The sequence below is a fragment of the Passer domesticus genome, chromosome 5 (genome assembly GCF_036417665.1).
Source record: "Passer domesticus isolate bPasDom1 chromosome 5, bPasDom1.hap1, whole genome shotgun sequence".
NCBI classification, from domain to species: Eukaryota; Metazoa; Chordata; class Aves; order Passeriformes; family Passeridae; genus Passer; species Passer domesticus.
In genome coordinates this window covers 79,228,536-79,247,236 of record NC_087478.1, presented here as the reverse complement: position 1 = coordinate 79,247,236, position 18,701 = coordinate 79,228,536, and the positions used below count along the sequence as shown (strand labels likewise).

Here is an 18,701-nt window from a genome sequence, read left to right as displayed (position 1 = left end):
ATAATTATTCATCAGCCTCAGTTAATATTCAATCACACATTCGTAGGGCTGGATTGAAACTGGATTCAATTCACAGGAAGGTGAGCAACTTTTCTTAAAAAAACTACAACCATGAGGTTTTTATAACAAAATAAAAACAATTCAATGATTGAAGCGATGTCATGGCATGTGGTGTGGGGTATGCTGGCATATGAGAATAAATACAGCTTTTCCAGGGTGAAATGTAATGGTAAATCAGGGTAGTCACATTATGCCCTGAAAGGAAAGATTCCCTCTGCAGGAAGGGTGGGAGGAGGAGTTTCTGCAGCTCAAAACAAAGTTTGCATTTTGCGCTAAACTGATCCCATTTATTCTACTTCCACTGGAAACCTGACTCATTTCTCATGTAAGTTTGCTGCAAGGCTGTCTGTAAGTTTTGTGGTGCAGAGGGACTGGGTTCTGACAGGAAGCATTTCTCAGCCCTGGCACATCTGAGGCTGAGGTACAGATCTTGAGGGAAATCCCTGAAAGATGGAATCGACACTGCCCTCAGATCACGTACAAGATACCAAAGCCAGGCTCCTTGTTTACTGTCACCTCCAATTTATCCTTTGTGGCAGCCCCAAACAACATGTACCACAGAAGGAAAAGGAAAGCACGAAACAGTGTATGTGATACAACCCAGCAAATCTGTCAAAACATCTTAAATGTGTGTGTGTGCCTATCCCCATAAAACCACAAAGAGTATTCAGATGACTAGCTCAAAATAAATGCAAATCCCCAAGCCCCGAAAAATCTGACAGAAGAAGGTCTCAGCAGCTAAAAAAGTAAGTTTGAAAACTGAAAAGGATAAACTGACAATCTAGGTCAGGTTTTGTGATCCATTGGTGACTGGTTTCAGCCTTTCTGAACCTTTTTGTTCCTGATCCTTACACATCCACAAGTTACAACTTAAAAAAAGAAAAAGAAAAAGAAAAAGATCTGTCTCCAGATCCCAAACCTTTTGGTTAACTAAATAAAGGGCTTTGCCCATCAAGGCTTTAGAATATTCTATTTTTCTTTAGACATTTATAGAGGAAAATACCCTGCAATGGAGTCAGTATTCAGAAGGGAACATAAATCCCCAGAACACAGACCTAACCCAATCAAACCATTTATGATCATGAGGGTATCAAACAATGACACAGAATATGAAGCAACCTGAACAAGCGTGCATTTTGCAGAGCCTATTATACTCTGTGAGTAAACAGGAAAATCTAAATTAACTGTCTGTATTAAGGTTAGCATAAATCACTATTCTGAATTCCTGTCATACTCCTCACAGCCTTAAAAACAGCACCTCCCTACCATTTTCACCTCTTCTTGTAGATACCAAATTTCTGTAACTGTGGTGGAGAACAAGATACAACCAAGCTGCAGCAAATTTTGTCCAGTATTTTACTTTTCTTAGGATCAAAAAAGGAGGCAACCAAAATTTGTTTGACAAGAAAGTTCAGCAACAAAGTGAATCAGAGTAGTGCCTTCATGGATCAGGTAGAGATCAGCATTGCCTACAACCTGAAAACCCAGCTCCTTTCTCACAGAATGGCAATTATGTTCCAAAAGAAAGTTTCAAAGAAGAAAAAATTAATACAGAGAAACTCTTACCTCTCCCATAATCAACCAAGAGCCTGCCTGTTCCCTCAGGATCTTCCCAGCCCTCCAGCAGGAGGAGGGAGCATGTGGGTTTCCATTTTAATTGCTTTAATTTCTTGCAGGTGGGGAACATTTCTTACTCATTCCACACCCCCATCAAGATGCAGAGTCAATACATAGAAAATTTGCAGCATCAGTGCAGCTTTAAAGTGGTTTGTATGTCCAAAAAGTGGAGAATTTTAGAGAAAACTTTCTCTAGATGATCATCTAGATGATCCAGCCCAGGTCTCTGTGGCAGCCTTATTTATCTCCCCAGCCTCCAGAGATTGCATTTATTTTGGAGGGGAAGTCTGACCATGTACAAAAATCAGACAGAATTTTCTATTGAGTTCTGGCACACGCAGCCCTGTGTGTCTCAGAGTGGACCTCAGTGCACCTCCAAGGGCCAAGGGTGGCTCTTAAAGTTGCCAGAGACATTCTGATAGCTCTCCTGCTGACTTCAGAGGGGCTTCTGTTCCTTAGACTCTGGGGAGGGGAAAAACTGCGAATTTGTTATAATTTTAAATATCTATAAATCAAGACCTGAGATGCACAGCTCGAGATGACTCAAAAATGCAAATTTTAGTATTAAATATTTTTTTCCATGTCAAGATCACAAAAAAAATCCTCTAGAGCCAAAGAAATGGATCAGTCTATTTTAAATGTGTCATATATATGTGTAACAAGCACTTAAAGATTCTGCCTATTCAAACAGATTTCTGCACATCTGAGTAGGCTGAGGATCAAAATCCAGGCTCAGATTTGTGCCATTTGAGCTTAATATGGTAAATAAGGAATCTTCAGCTGGTGATCTCAGATATTTTTTCTGCTATTACACTCCTTCATCCAATTTTCCTGTTGTACTTCTGACACTTCCAGTACTGAATGGATATCAAGCATGGAATATAACATGGTTAAAAAATTCACACTCTAGAAAAATTTCTGATTTTAGATGCCACAAAGATTATTTGCTGGACTAAAGAGAAAAAAACCTTTTTTATTTTTTTTTAAAATGCTTAGCTCAGCCTTAGTTATAGGACCTCAGAAAAAAAAGGTAATGACACAACAATGCTGCAATATAAACTGCCATAATAATAATAATTATTATTATTACTACTATTACTATTTGTGCTCTCTAAGCAAGTTCAAGGAAACACCTACTGTGCTTTTTTACACTAACTCAGGATCCTATTTAATAATAGAATTTCTTTAAAGTGGTCTAATGAAAACCATAATTTTCATGTTTCTTTCTTTATGGCCCAAGAGGCAGTTCCCTGAAGATCTAAAAACCTGAAGCTTTTTTAATGATCTCCAATTTTATGAGAGAGAGATCTGTCACCTGACTAAGAGATGTCTGAAAGAACAAGCAAATGGAAAAAATTATGGTATTTTTCCAGATTGAATTAAAGAAATAAAATGTCTGGAAGGAAATTAGTTAGATAAGGTGATGAAGGATCTCTTTGATGCCCACTGAAAAGGGAACACCACTTTCTTGTAAGAGATATCCTACACATTTCAGCCAGTAAAACCGAATAATAATTATCTTTCCATGGCACTCAACAGAAATAGAAAATAAAGAAATACAGCTTCAGAAATGGTTACTTGAATAATGTCATTCAAAATTTTTTGTCTTTGAAGACAAGTGAAGAGCAGGTTTTCACACCTCAAGGAAAAAGGTTTTGCTTTTAAAAGTAAAGAACATAATTTATGCCTTTTAAAAATCCTGTCTTTAAATAAACAAAAGTTGTATTTTTCTAAGGCTATTGAACTAAAGGTGATTGTTGAAAACCAAAAAGATATTGGCAGTTGAACTTTCTTCCTCAAAAATATTTGTAGGGAAAAAAAAAATGTAATGATTAGCACCAAAAAATAGTTTGAAAGTTTCAGCTAAAAGTACAGCATGTGACACGTCTCAACTCTAAGAAAACCAAAAATACAAAAACATTGTTTCTTCAATAGTTTATTTTTGCAACTATGTGCAAATAATTCCTCTCAAAATCTCTTTATAGCAAGGGCCAAGCCATGGATTTCATGTGAAAGCTCTGCAGCAGAATGAATAATAAAACCAGCACTGACCAAATTACTTGGAGCCATCTGCTCTTTTTGGGCTGCTCCAACCAGACAAAGGGCAAGGGAAATTGCAGGGTTTTTTGGCTAGCTCAGAGCCAGCACAGGCAGCTTGCTCTGCCCATCCTGCAGCTGCCACCACGTCCAGGGAAGGAGCCAGGAACTGATGATGCCTTAAGTTTTAGCTTTCACATTTTTCAGATTCTGTACTGCCTTAGTGTGTGACTCTGAACTTCATATAAAGTGTTGGCAAGTTGTCCTCACAGCTCAGTCAGACAAAACCATCCTTTTCCAGCCCCAGAACCAAGGACACTGTTGCAGCTTTGGGCCCAAAAGCGTGAACAACAGTGAACTGAGGAGAGCAATCTGGGAGGATGGGAATTCATAACCTGGAGCTGTAATTGGACAATTAACCCCAATATGGAAATGGACCAAAACTTTTAAAAGTGTCAAAACTCGTGACCTGCCATCCATCTTGGGTCCATCTTGGGTGGAGCCACAGCCAGGCTCTTGTACTGCCCAAGGTGTAACATTTGAAGGCCTTTTAATAAATCCCTCCTTTATTCCTTTAACTCTGTCTAGCCCCTATTCCAGGCAGCCTCTCCAGGCATCACAGGGACATGACAGCACTGTCCCTTTGAATGATGTGGGTGGAAAAGGTAGGAGGTGTCCAAGGAAGCCTGGGAGCCATCCTAGCCTCCAGGGAAGGATTTCCATGCTGCACAGACTCAGGGAGCTCGTTCCAGAGCACTTGGTCACACGTTCTCTTCCCATTAACCAAGAAGGTTGGCCTGGAAATCTGAGCCTAAAATTTGGGAAAAGGACAAGAGGCCCAGAATGACAGGTATTGGACAGGGTCTGGAGCCACTGATCTTTGGAGCACAGATGGACTAACCTATGCCTTGCTCTTCTGACCAACTCTTTTTTCCTCTTTTAGGAGAAAACAAGCCTTTCCATCAATCCTTATCTTTCCTATTATCTCATCCTGCTGCTAAGCCCACAAAAGCAGGTGCCAGATTGTGGAGAGGGCTTTCAGAAATATTGCAAATGCTTATCTGCTGTAAATCACAGCTTCACCCCCTCCAGTGGAATCTGCTGAGCTGTACCAGCCCAGGGCCTGACTCTGCACACAAGCTGCCCATGTTCCACCTGTAATTTAAATTAATGAGGAACGAGTGTTATTATTTCTGCCACAGAAAAGGAACTCCCCACACAGCAAGGGAAAATAATGATGGCAAGCTCGCTCTTCAGCTGTAACTCTTCAGTGGGTTTACAAAGGAAGAAAGCAGCATTACCCTGTTCCACAAATTAAGGCACAAAAAGGAACATGTAGCCAGCAGAGCTGGTAGCAAATCCAGGGACAGGATCTCAAAAGGCAGGGAAAAAAAGACATCCACAAGGATTTAGGGTGGATTGGAAACCTACACAAAAACGACTCAGAATACTCAGGAACTGAGAAGCCTTATGTCCAAATAAAGCAAAGCTGGTTTAATGGTGAAATGAGAGAACAGTCTACACGTTTTTAAACATTTTCCAGTGGAGCAGGGGTGCCTTTGACTCTGGGCTAAAATCTTTCCTGCCTCTCTCAATCTGTATTCAGCTGCAAGTGAATAAACCAGCCTTGCTTTTGACAAGGCAGACCACGAGAAGAAAAAACCCACCACATGAAATTGTGACCCTATTTCAGAAAATGGGCAAAGTGTAGCAGCCAAGAGTCAGCAGGTACATTTTTCCAAAGCTTGATAAAGATCCATATAAAGACCCTTAATAAAATTGCTGCAAGGAGTTACAGCACATAGGGTCACTTCCAGCTTGGCACAAGTTCAAGGGAGATTCACCTCTGAACTTGACCCACCTTCTCAGTTCTGATGGGCACTGCCAAACTCTACTCTGGTCCAAATCTCTCATTTAATGAGAACATGAGAGCTCAACATCCTAGGCATAGGTAAAAGTTAACTTTCTGAATTTTAGGTCTATGTGTATTTCTTTTCCTGACCTGAAAGGAAGCCATCTGGATTAAAATCTTCAGGCTGTAGCTGCCAATGAAGCTTAATTAAAAGAATTAATGTGTGACAGGTTGTCCCTGCAGATGCAGCCCTTCCCAGTGACGAATGACAACATGTGCATTTATGGCCGCAGGAGAATTCCGGGTGAAACTTTTATCATTTAACTGTCCAATTATTAAGACAATCTGCATGGCCAAGATGGGGAAGTTTATCTCACATAAAAAAAGCCCAAGCCAAACCCTATTCAACCAAACTCTCCAAAATATGGTGGTATGATGCTTAAAATGGCAAAATGAGAGCCTATATTTGGGTTGTAAATAGAGATTTTTGTGGCAATGCTTGTCAGTTTATCTCATACTCACTGAAGCGGAATCATTTACTAAAGACCTTAAAATAATACTATAATCTTTATTTGGGGAAGTAGATTACTGTATAAGTTCATCCAGGGAGTTAATTTAGGAAATTCCTAGCAGAGTTGTGAAGACACTCTCGACATCCTAATTTCTTATTCTACACTTAAACCTAGCAGTTTGTCTAAACTTTTACAGCCAAACCCTACTCTGCTGAATTCTCCATCTCAGTCTTCCACAAGCTTAACTAGTCCTTATGTTCAACACAACCAGAAACTGAGTGTTTTCAAACAGCTGTCCTCATATAGTCACAGTCTTGGGGCAGGTGCCAACAGCATGGCAGGCATCACTGGCTGCATTACAGCCTCACCACATGTCTGCTGGAAGCTGGCCCTTTGCACTTCACCTGACACAGTTTTGAGTGAAACCTCATTTCTCCCCTCCTCCTCAGCCTCAGATTGTTACTTCTGTTCTATGTTTTAGCCAGGCTTCCAAAATACAGCACTGAATTCACCCACATCCCCATTACTTCCCTGTGCACTCATCAGAGTGCTTGAGCTGGGAATCCAAGCACTGCTCTGGCTCAGGAAAACACACATCTATTGAAGTCTCAAAGAGGAATTGTTTTTAAAAACGTGAGGATTCCAAATGCCAGCATATTTACCCATCTCCAATTGCAGCTCACCCTGCAGCACCCTGCCCTAACACAGATTCACTAATTATCCTTTGGAGGTGAGCTGGGCTACTCCAGCTTTGATGCTCTGCTTTGCAATTAAATGTATTCCAGCAACCACACGGGGGAGAAGGAAAAAAAAATACAGCTTCCAGTTCTGCAATGACCTACTTACAGCTTTAAAGCAGTGAGGGGAAGGGGGAGGGCTGGGGAGGAGGGGAGAGGTCTAACTACAGCTTAATGCAAGCTGACACTGATCTGGGCTCTGGAATACACAGCAATCAATATCAGATATGACTTCACATCCTACAGAAAATATTGGTGAGACGGGCAAAGTTGATGACAGGAAGAAATTAATACAAGACCTTGCTTCTCAAAACCTGCAGTGGTTTCAGTATCCACAAGCCCTTTGTGCCTCCCCTCCCATACCACAGCACTCCTGAAGTTTGTGTAAAACACACATTATTCAAGCTAGGGAAACTTGGCACTCTCTCCCTGTCCAGGAATACCTTCTAGTCAGGCAAGTACAGACATCCCCTTTCCTCCCTCTCAAGGAATACAGCAAGGCAAGGAAGATAATCTGATTTATTTAGCATCACTAAGCTAAGTCAATGCCACAGATTGATTCCAGACCTTCTCATTCAGGTTTTAAGCCTGTCCCTTCCCCAGTTTTTCCCCACCTCAGATTGTCTTTAATCTTTCAGACATTTAAGCAGAATCATTAGAGAAAGGTGATCATGGGAACATTTTGCATTCTGTCAGTGATCCCAGAACACAGTGGATTTTTAAGTATGGGACATATTTTGGGATATGGTTTCCATTTTCAATATTCCACTACCCTGGCAGAGACAATTTAATTTCTGGACTTCGTACTAAGCACAGTATTTACTGGTGACAAAGTCAAATGGCAAGCACACACTTAACAGTGCTGTTAAACTAGACTCTCCCAAAATTACATATACTTGCAGCATGTGAAATGCCCATTGTTTAAGTATCAGAGCAAATGCTTTGAAAGCTTAACTGGAAAAATTGAGCTGAGCAACACATCAGTAAGAATTTAAAAGTCTTTCATTGCTTGGAGCTTTTTGTATAATATAGAGCAAAGGAAAACCATCTGGCCTTTTTTTTTTTTTTGGAGTCAGATGAAATATCAACCATCATTCTGTTTCCAAAACTTTACAAATATATTGGAAATATCAGATGTATAAATGTATAATGGTTATCCCTCAACTACAGTATCTAAGGATTAAGAAAACTGAAAGAAAGAAAAAAGTGAAGGTGAATGTGATTTTTTATCATTTCAGCCCCCACCCAGATAAGGAGCAATATCCAGCAGCACCACTTGCCCCAGACAGAGGATTTTCAGCCTGAATTATTAGTTTCCTTCACTATTCTCTAGCTCAGTAGTTGCATTGCTGGAAGGAATCATTCACATCTGTGGAATTTACTAATCCCCTTCTACAGCTGTCACAGAAATTGGCTGTTCTCCCTTTCCCCAACTATTTCTGAGTCACACTACCTAGGGCTGAGAGCTTGTCATGTCTGATAACTGAGGCAGGGCCAGACACACTCAGTACTTGAACAAGAGACAGCCAGAGAGAGGAGATGATGCAGGTTAATCGATGGACAGCAAATTACACTTTGCATGATTCTGCACAGAGCATTATTCCCTCAGTGCAGCCAGTTGTGATACAAGTGACACAGCTGGAAACAAAGAGAAGTACTGCTGCTGCCTGAAACGACAGGCAGAATGTAATCATTTCATGAACAGCTCTGAATTAGTCAAAATGGTTATGATCTATTGCAAGGGATAAATTCCTGAATTAATGTCCTGCAAGAAAGTTGGCAGGAAAGTCCCTCCAGTCAAACCACAGCAAAAACCCCATTGCTCAGCCAGAGGTTTCATTTAACACCATGTCCATCACTGCATTGTCAGGGAATGGAGGAGCTCTAATCTCAGATTTACTCAGCCTGCAGCAGATCATCAGATAAACCAGATCTTCCTGCAGACAGACAACTGCACCTATTTATAAACCTTGGTGCCTCCAAAATCCAGGCAAGGTTAAAGTCAGCAGGCAAATGAGAAGGTGGGGCAAAAGGTGTTGGTTTGTTGCTTTCAAGTCTCCCTTCTGGTAATCCTCTGTAACTGCTAATAAAACTGCTTTTCTACAGCTTGGAGAGAAGGAAGCATTCCCTGGAGAGGGAAACTAAAATTTTCTTGTTGTTTCTTTGCTGTGCACCTGAGATCCTGTAAGGGTCTCTTTATTGGGTGAATGTATTGAGGACCAGTGAAGATATTTGAGCATTTGAAGTTATTTGAGCCATTATAAAAGACAGCAGCGTCTCACTTTATCCATCAGTGCTCTAAATTATGTGCTTTGCCTTGCAGTGACATTAAGTCTCCACAGTTGTAAAAACTTTGCCACGCTTGGATGAAAAACATCATCTAAAGTATACTGTATAATTAATGTGACTACACAGACTCTTCCTTCTTTTTAAGCAACTTCTTCAAAAGCATCCTAAGCATCTAAAGCTTTTTTTCTTTTCATGTGAAAATGACTGATTGCATATTTAAAAGTATTAATTGGTTCTATGATAAGGTTTTTTTTTAAAAAAACCCTCAACACTTCCAAGATATCAGGAAGAAACATTGTAATTGCTCAAAGAACTTAAAATGCTCAGACATTTTCAGTGGTCCTTGATACAATCACCAGTGAAGACACTCATATGGGCAAAGGTGGATGGCATTTATTTAGAAAAGGCTGCTTGGAAGTAATGGACTAATAATAAATAATTTGTAGGACATTGTGCACAAATTATAAAAAGCATTCCAAACAACTGATCTCATTCCTTGGTTTAATTATTCAGTTCTTTTTAGGCTAGAGCTATGTGTCTGGTATATTTGCTTCAGATCTCAAGAGGGTATTGACCAGGTTTTCTGAAGTCTTCTGCATTATTTATCTCTTCCTACCATAAGGGGTCTGATAGGCATACTGTTTCAATAATTAAATGTCAACAATTCATGCTGTTGGCCAAAACCCAAAGGACCTTTATAAATAAATAATAACATCTTGCATTTTTATAGCTTCTTTCATTCAAGGGTCTCAAAGTGCTCTGCAAATATTCATTAAGATCCCCCCAACAGCCTTGAAAAGTGATTCAGAATTATTCTACTACAGGTTTTTCTCAACAGGAAGGGAGAAGGATCAGCTATTCCAAGGTCAAGGCTCAAGCCAGGGTCTGAGGTGGGGACAGAGCCCAAATCAGCAGCACCTTCTGTCCTGGCAGCAGATGTGACTCCAGGGATCTCACTGCCACGTGAGAGCCACAAAAGTGGGACAATCATGGGGGGAAATCACTGATGGCTCCACTCCTGACTTCTGTTCTAAACACATTGTCGCCACATTTCTCTTCACAGAGAAAAGCGAGGCACAACTTCCCAGGAAATTTCTGGGTTTCACATTCTCTGAACCTCAGAGGAAGGAAAAACAATTCTTGTCTCATTTGCTGTGCCCCTGTTTGTTCACAAGTGGAATGCATTGTGGAAGATTGTTTACCTGAAGGAAATTGATAATTGGGTTCTTGCGCAAGTGTTTTGATTCACTGACCAATTGAATCAGGACTGTCAGCTGACAGTCATGAAATTCTGTGCAGTTGGAGTGCTTGGCAGATTAAGTTCAGATGTAATGTAATATAATGCAATATAGTATAGAATAATATACTATAATAAAGTAATTAATTAGCCTTCTGATAAGATGGAGTCCTCCTCATCATTCCTCCTTTGTCGGGGGAAAAAATATCACTACAGCTCATTATCACATTTCCAGAGAAGATGAGGGAAACAATGCTGGGAAAACATGGACCCCGCATTGACATTTCTCTCTTACTGTTTGTGCTGTTCTGGTCAGCAGTGATTTCAGTCAGAGCAGGGAAATATCCTGTTTCCAATCTAATCCATCAAAATGTTCATTACAAGTCAAATAGCTGCATTTCATTCTCCTTTCTCCAGTCATTTTTGTTAGCATCATTCTCCATGACCTCTTTTTCACTCCATTCTGAGGAAAACAAGAATGATCATAATGATCTGACATTTCTATAGTGGCTTTCATCACACTGACATGTTGAGAGCAATGATGAGCCCAGAAATAACATAAGAAGCCTTTTCAGGCATCCTCTTCTCAATTTAGAACAGAGTTTCTGAGGAGAGAAAGCCTGAATATGAAAGCTGAGTGCTGCTGCTCATTCAGGTAGCTTTCAGACATTAATTCTACCTCCAGTCCTGCAAAGCTGTGAGAAATTCCACACAGAAGTGACCCCAACGACTAAAAGCTCCCATTCTGGTTCTCAGAACAAACACCAAGTTGATAAAAGCTCTGGTGGTGTGCTGCATTGGAGCTCATTTCTGGTTTGAATGCAGCGCCTAGATAAATCAAACACCAGAATATCTGTTTTTAAACAAATGGAACAACATCCAAAAGTGCTTTCACTCACACATAGCACTTTAGGGGCCCCTAATCTCCATTGCTTTCAGAGGAATGGCCACGTTTTCCACCCCTTGCCCAGCTATCAGTGTATACACACATACAGCTGACACACGAAGTACAGTTTCAGATTGTTTTCAGACTAAACAAATCTGAGTACAAGTCATCCCTCAATTTTTCAGGAATTAGAACCATTTTTCAGATGCTTGAATGTATATACCTGTTCCTGATTGGCTTCCTGAAATTCTGCACCTGAACTTCTCTCTGTTATTACAGCCAGGAATATTTACTAATTTTCAAGAACTGTAGACTTCATGTCCATTTTTTTAAACACATAAACCATCAATGCCTTTTTTTATTCTTTAAAAATAATTGAATAAATGGACCAATTTACTCTGTAGGAAAAGTTATGGGATTTTATGAGGAAGATGACATGAAGAAGCATTTACAAATATTATCATGGGTTGAAATACACACATTGTCCTATATGAATTTGATCAATGCTCATTACCAGTAAGAAAAAGATAAAAAGATGAAATATTATTGAAATGTAAGGATATAAGAACATTCTTAAGTATTTGAGGCTATACCATTGGATGAATAAAAATTAACCAAATTCTATACGCTGTGAAAATCAGTAAAAAAATAATGGAAAATGGGATACATTATGCTTTAATAACAGTAATTCAGCTCTTTCTCCTGCAGGTTCTTTTCTTCATGCATGTGCTATTCCTCTGCTTCCTGAATTTCCCTTTCACCAAGCTTCATGTTTGCTTCCAGCTCCTACAGCTTGCTTTGGAGCAATTTAGGGAAAGTGTAAGTTCTTACCACATTTCTGTATCTGCTGCATAGCCTAAGCAATCCTTCCCCACATTTTTTCATTAAGTCATCCCACCCAGAAATGAACTTTATTGGCAGTTTTGCCTTCAGTGAGACACTGAGCAGTGGAGTACAACTAGGAGAAGACAGAAGGCCATAAGGAATCACTTGCTTGGCAGCAATGCTGCCAATGTGGTGGATGTCTAAAGACATTTTTCTGTGCAACAACCAGTTGATTTATGGATTTACGGGCCTATTTTTTCCCATGTGATGTGAGTGTCTTCCCACTGAATTAAGGCTGCCCATGTGTTCCTGTGCCAAAACACCCCAGCTCTGCTGACTGCATGTAACTCTTCCTCAGTTTTCTCCATGCATGCATGTCCAGCAAACAGGTAAATAATTCATTTAGCTACACTTAAGCCTGTCTGAGAAGATTAGGACATTGTCTCAGGACAGCAAACTCCCCAGTGTTAGATATTACAATACTACTGCTGAAACACAGCTTTTTTTCCACTTTTTTATTACCCTCAATACTTCTGTTTTATTTGTGATCTCCTGAAGATCCAGCAAGCAGCACAAGACAAATACAATTAATTTTCAGAGAAGGTACTATTGATCCCATGTCACTGCCCCATTAAAATGACATTTTGCACGATGCAGAATGACTGATGCAGAAGTTATTTAACCTGACAGATGCTAAGAGCAAGAAGGCAATAGTTGCTCACTGCATCATTATTCAATAGATAATAATTTAACTTGGCTTTGCAAAGGCCATTCTCATTTATGGGGTGCTACTGAACTAACATTTTATTACAGTTTAAGATTACATCATCCACTTCTAACATTCTCTCCCTTCCAGTAAAACAATCTTAAATCCAGTCAATGCAATAGTGAGTTAAACAGTGCTAAATTCTATTATTTGAATCTGATTAGTGAGCAAAACAGTGCTAAATTTTATTATTTGAATCTGATTAAGTTACAAAGCTGGCCTCAATAATATCTGTATTCTACAATCTGTTTTCTTAGTTCTCATCCCAGTTTCTTTACTGTAGAAATTTCAAAAAACCAACCAACCAAACCCCACCCACCACCACCCCCACCAAAATCCTGTAGATGAAGTGAGGAAGAGTCAGTCTCAAATTTGAGTCCCAAGATTTTTGCCTTTTGTATGCAAAACCCTGTATCTACACAAGCCAAAAGTTTGTAGTCTGAGTCTACAGGAATTTTCTGGAGGGAGATTTCATACTGCCTGACATACAAAAGTAATCAGTTATTAAGCTAGCATACTCATTCCAGCTTTCAGAAAATTCTGCTGTCTTTTGCCCTGTTCTTTCTTCCTAATGCATAATCTGGAAACTCTTCTGGAAGAGCTGAACAGAAATCCTAAATCAGGAGAAAAGACTGATCAAACTTCAAGCCTTACACCACACAAACCATTTCAGTGGTGACAACAGCATTACCTGAATGAATGAGTACTGCTTACACAGGGTTTAATTCCTGCTCTGTGCTCCAAGAAGCAGCAGGAAGACAGGAGCAAGCCTTGGGAAGCACAGCAGTGCAACCAGTGCAGCATTTCCAGAGCAGCATTTCATTTAAATCTCTTTCAGGTATCTCCCAGGCACTGCACATGGACTTGCCTTCAACCCCAGCCAAAGCTCCCTGAAACAACGGGCTAATTGCTAATCCCAATTGTTTTTTTGTAATTGAAAGAGCTTGAGTTACTCAGGGGCTGTCCACAGAGGGTTTTTGCAGACAGATGAGAAATGGTTTGCCCAGGCTCTGAGCTGCCTTGCTCCATCCAGGAGCCACAGAGACACAAGTGACATGACCCCATGTTTAAGCTAATCAAGCTCTGCCAAGAACTTTCCCCACGTGACAAGTCACCAGCCCACATGAAGACTGATGGTTTCACTTCTGCTATTTCCTTCTGCTCTAAAAAGGTGTAAAAACAAGCAGAGAAATGGGATTCCAGCACATGAACTTCTCAGTAGCTGACTTGATCTTCACCTTCTATCAGACAAGAGTAGAGACAAGACCACACGAAGTATGTGTAGATGGTGAAGTGTAAATAAAGCACAAGAGGCAGCCTTGCTGCAAGGATGACAGACATGCAGGAAGGTCCTTTTTGTCCCACTCTGTGCAGCCCACAGCTGTGGCATTTTGCTGGAAAGATTCTTGCCATCAATACATCAACCTCCATCCTTTCTTTTCTGCCATACCAGAGATGAGTTTGTAGATGAGATTTACACCTGAAGTTGTGTAAAACTCTTGTCTCTGGCAGAGCATGGGAAACAAGCTGTCACTGACAGGGCACCTCAGTTTATCTGGGTCATTTAGATGAGAGCTTCTCACCTGCTGACTGCTTTATAGGGAGGGATGGGCTGCCAGTGCTGGGCCACTGATCCCTGGCAGCCCTGCTGCTGCAGCCAGTGCTTCTGACTTGCAGAGTAAATTTGATGAGGTATGTAACACCTCTGCCTGTACCTGGGTGTTGATGAGCAGCAATATTAAGCTGAAGAAGCAGAGCTTTAATGTCTCCTTTGATGGCAAGTCAAACAGACCAGATGAAGGTTCCAAGGGACCACACCAGCAAAATATTTCTAACACAAACAGCTGTCTGTTTAAAGAACCACTCTCTGGTGAGGCTCCCATGTGATAAATACACCCAGGGGAATCCAAGCCTTGTGGTGGTTATCTTAAAAGTTCCCAGAGGCCTGATTATTTTGCAGTGCTGTTGCAAGCCTTGTCAAGATGCATTGCTTAATCAATCCCTGCAGGATCTCTGGGCTGGCCTTTCCCTGGCAGGGTAACCAGCACCAGCCTGGGAGCTTTGCTCCTGCACAACTGCTGGATGTTAATAGAGACAATAAAGCACAACTGGCTATTACTGGTTCAATTACAGCAGTCTTTCCAATTGACAAGGTTTGCTAAGACAGAAGGAAACAAGGCAGGAGAAACCTTATCTGGTCATTCCTCTCCCAATGTATGTGTTACTGCGTATTTCTTTGCTTAGCAGCACCCCTTGATTTGTAACAGCTCACTTTACTTACTGATCATATGCTCAGATTTATTTTTTTAAGGAAAGAAGGCAGAATTCTGTCCTCTATTATGATCTTTTTACGCAACTCAGGCCAGAGAACTCTGACCAATTTCTCTTAAGCCTAAAGCCTAAACCTCTGCCTGAACCATAACAGTTTTACACAGATTCCTGGCATCATCTGTACCAACTTTCCATTGCCTTATTAAAGAAAAACATGTATAAAAGAGGCAGGTATTACTGAATTAAAGACTTACAAGTGAGGAAGAATGCACTACTTCCCTAAGTATCTACAGAGATTAATTATCCATAATGTATTTTTTTTTGGATGTTAAACTCAGCATCAAATCCTTAGATCTGACAGAATAAGAAATATGGAGATCAAAACACCATTGAGTATCAGAAGTCTCTTATCAATGTTGGTTCTTCTAGACTGTAACCAAAGTGAGTGCTTCCCTTCCCATGGATGAACTAACTAGACCAAGCTTCTTTAATCTCCACTCTAAGTCACATTCCCCAAGCATCACTCTCAGACCTTTCCCTTAAGCCTTTTTCAAATTTGTGGCATTCTGTTTTAAGTTCCATAAAAAACACGGCTTAGAAGCAGCCTGCAGAGTCATAAGAAGAGGCAATTGGATGTCATTATAAGATCCAGCAGAAGCTGGTTCTTATTAGTCCAGAAACAAAATTATTGGTGCAATTGCACGTTTGTAATAAAGAAACCCTACAACCTGTAATGGAGATCTGTGAAATGAACCTAACCTACCCAAAGACAGCAGAAAGAGAGCTAGGAAGAAGTGGAGATATTAAGAAAAGAAAGTTTATTTTGTATAATATTATCCTTTTTCCACATTTTGCTGAAGGGTGGAAATCCATCTCTAGAGAAACTGAGAATTAGCAAGAGCCAGTTTGTTTAAACCACTTACCAACTCCTGCTGAGGAAGGAAAATTGCCTCTTTCTATAGTGCCTTTGGTGAGGAACCCTCATTCTTTTATACAACTGTTAAATATAAATGTGTGTCTCACATCAGTGATTCAAGGCTGGTTGGCTGGAAGTGTAAGGAGCAGGAAAATCTAATTGGGAAAGGGAAAGGGAAAGGGCACCATTCATTTTTTTATTAAAGCAATTGTTTAAAATCCTTTTCCCCCTCTGTATCCTCTAAAATAAACCTTCTGATGGACTATGGCCAGCTGTTATGGCCCAAGACACATCAAAATGTTGGCTACTGTTATATAATTCTACTAAAAGTTAAACCTTTGATAAAAAAGAGCAGAAAAAAAAGGAAATCTTTTATAATATTCTCCTGATCAGGAAATAGTTGAGAATGTGTCTAGGAAAAAATCCTCAAGTATGTGTGCAGTATAAGCTGAGTCTGCAGAGACACTGAAATGACAAATCTCATGGCAATATTTAACCCAGGACCTATTGATCTGGAGGAATTACATCAGCATCATCTTGTGCCCTCCTGTCTAATCCAAGCATTTCCTATCCCCACACCACTGCTAGCCTCACTGGCCTGTCAGGATGCCACAGGAAACATCATCTTACACTGCACTAAACATTTTAGATAATTTTCAGATAACTATGCCAGACTCCAGTAAACAGCATTTCCATGAGCCTTTCACCACATAATGTAGAACTGCACCGTGTTATTTCGTGTCCTATAGGGACACTGGAGGGAAGAGATGGTGGCACAGTAGCCAAGTGCTCTGGAGTCACTCCTCAGGAGGTGACCTGCCAGGCCAGTGGACACACAGGACAACAGCTGAGAGGTCCTGGCTTCCAAATTGATCTTCACAGACAGTGACTGTCACTGCTGGCACAGGTGGCCTTTCCTCTCAGCTCTGCCAGCAGCTCCTCAAGGGGAAAGAGGCCCTGCCTATGGATTATCTTGGAAGTGAACAGAGCTGCTGTCATGTCCCTGACCCTGTCAAGGGATGGGGATGGAAAGGAGGGAGGAGGAAAAGGGAATCACCCCTGCTGGCAGTGGGAGCAGAGCTGTGCCCATAAAGCAAAGGGAGAAGGGCTGGGGATGTAACAGATGAAGGCATGGCAGATACCAAATGAGAATATAAGATCCAGTTCAGACTTAAAACAGGTGAAATGCCAAAGCCAAAAGGCCACAGGAGACACCAGAGTGCTTCTGGTAACTAACAGCATCCATGACTGAAATGCTGGTGTTCCCCAGTCTCCCTCCCAGGACGAGCCCTGGGCCAGCACAAAGAGGCAGCAGAGTCCCCAGGCAAGGGACACCCAGCCCTGCACAGCTTGGCAGATGCAGTTTGGAGCACTAAGGCACAGGCTACTGGGGCTCCCACCCAGCTGCACAGAGATGGCCACTGCATGTCAGAAAACCCCGCAAGGAAATAAATTCTGAAGGTTTTCTGAGACTCCTCTGTTTGCTGCCATTCTGCTGTGATATTATATTAGTGGTGGTAAAGCAAAGGCAGAACAGAAGCATACAGACATAAACAAAGTACTTTAATTTCTTTGAGAAATTCAACTCTCTGCTTCTCCTTCCATTTCTTACTCCCTCTCTCAAGAGGGAGCGAGCATTTGTTAAATTTGGCTTTGAACACGGGAAAACATTGGTTAGTAATAACCCTCCTAATTTGCTTTTCTTGGCAAGCACCCTGCACCAGCCGTCCCTGGTTCTGTTGTTAGGGGATGACTGTGAAGCTAGGAAAACACACACACAAATTCTTGAGTAATTGTACGTGCAGCTCCTGCTTTTTAATGCACTGTGGTGTAATTACCTTTTTGTCAGCTCAACCTCATTCTGTGCAGAGCAGCTGAAATCCCTAATTACCAACTGCAGCAGCCAAAGTCCCCAGTTTGCTCCCGAGGAAGTGGTATCATTAACCCAACTCATTATGTGCTGCTTGTCAGGTGAGGCCTATGGAAACTTCACCTGAATCTATTGGTTTCCTTCTATGGAAGCACAAACACCACATTCTGGATAAAACACTGGGGAAAAAAACACCCCACTCCCCAAGGGAAAAACTCAACAGGCAGAGCCAGGAGAAGTTTGTAAAAGGTGGGGCTCAGTTTCCTCCTACAAACATGACAAAAGGTAATGACCTCAATTTGCACCAGGGCAGAATTTGTCTGGATATTTGAAAATCTTCTTCCCAGAGAGGCTTGTCAAGCCCTGGAACAGGCTGCCCAAGGAAGTGGCTAAGCCACCACCATCCCTGCAAGCATTTAAGAAGATTTGTAGATGCGGCTCTTACAGACGTGGTTCAGTGGTGGGCTTGGCAGATTCATGGCATTGCCTTGCACCCAGTGGGGAATAGATCACTGTAACAGACAGGGATTAGGGTCATGCTCCTCAGTTTTTACAGTCCTGCTTTGTACTGTTGAACAGCACGTGCATTTCCAAAGTCCGTACATGGATTCAGATGTGACACACACAGATGCTGAGAATACAAAGAATTCCTGCTTTTACTGTGGAGAAATTAAAAAAAAAACCCAAAACAACCAAAAACAAATATAAACCCTTTGTGACTCAACCATTTCTCTGCCAGAGACTCTACCCTGCAACACCAGCCTGTTAGACACCTGCAAAGGATGATAATAATAAATTATCTTTATGTGAACATACCCACTTCCTC

General features: G+C 41.0%; 1 protein-coding gene across 4 annotated transcripts in view; it reads right to left on the bottom strand.

The window, feature by feature from the left end:
* PTPRO (protein tyrosine phosphatase receptor type O) overlaps window positions 1-18,701 on the bottom strand; it is a 172,680-nt gene that overhangs the window by 80,255 nt on the left and 73,724 nt on the right. The window contains exon 1 of one of the 4 annotated variants that reach the window (XM_064421351.1): window positions 1,627-1,740. The exons of the other annotated variants lie outside the window; for them this stretch is intronic. Within the exon in view, the coding sequence (XP_064277421.1) occupies window positions 1,627-1,635 (9 nt within the window). The 5' untranslated portion in view covers window positions 1,636-1,740. Of the gene's footprint in view, window positions 1-1,626; window positions 1,741-18,701 lie in introns of those variants that run through there. 4 annotated transcript variants of the gene reach the window in all.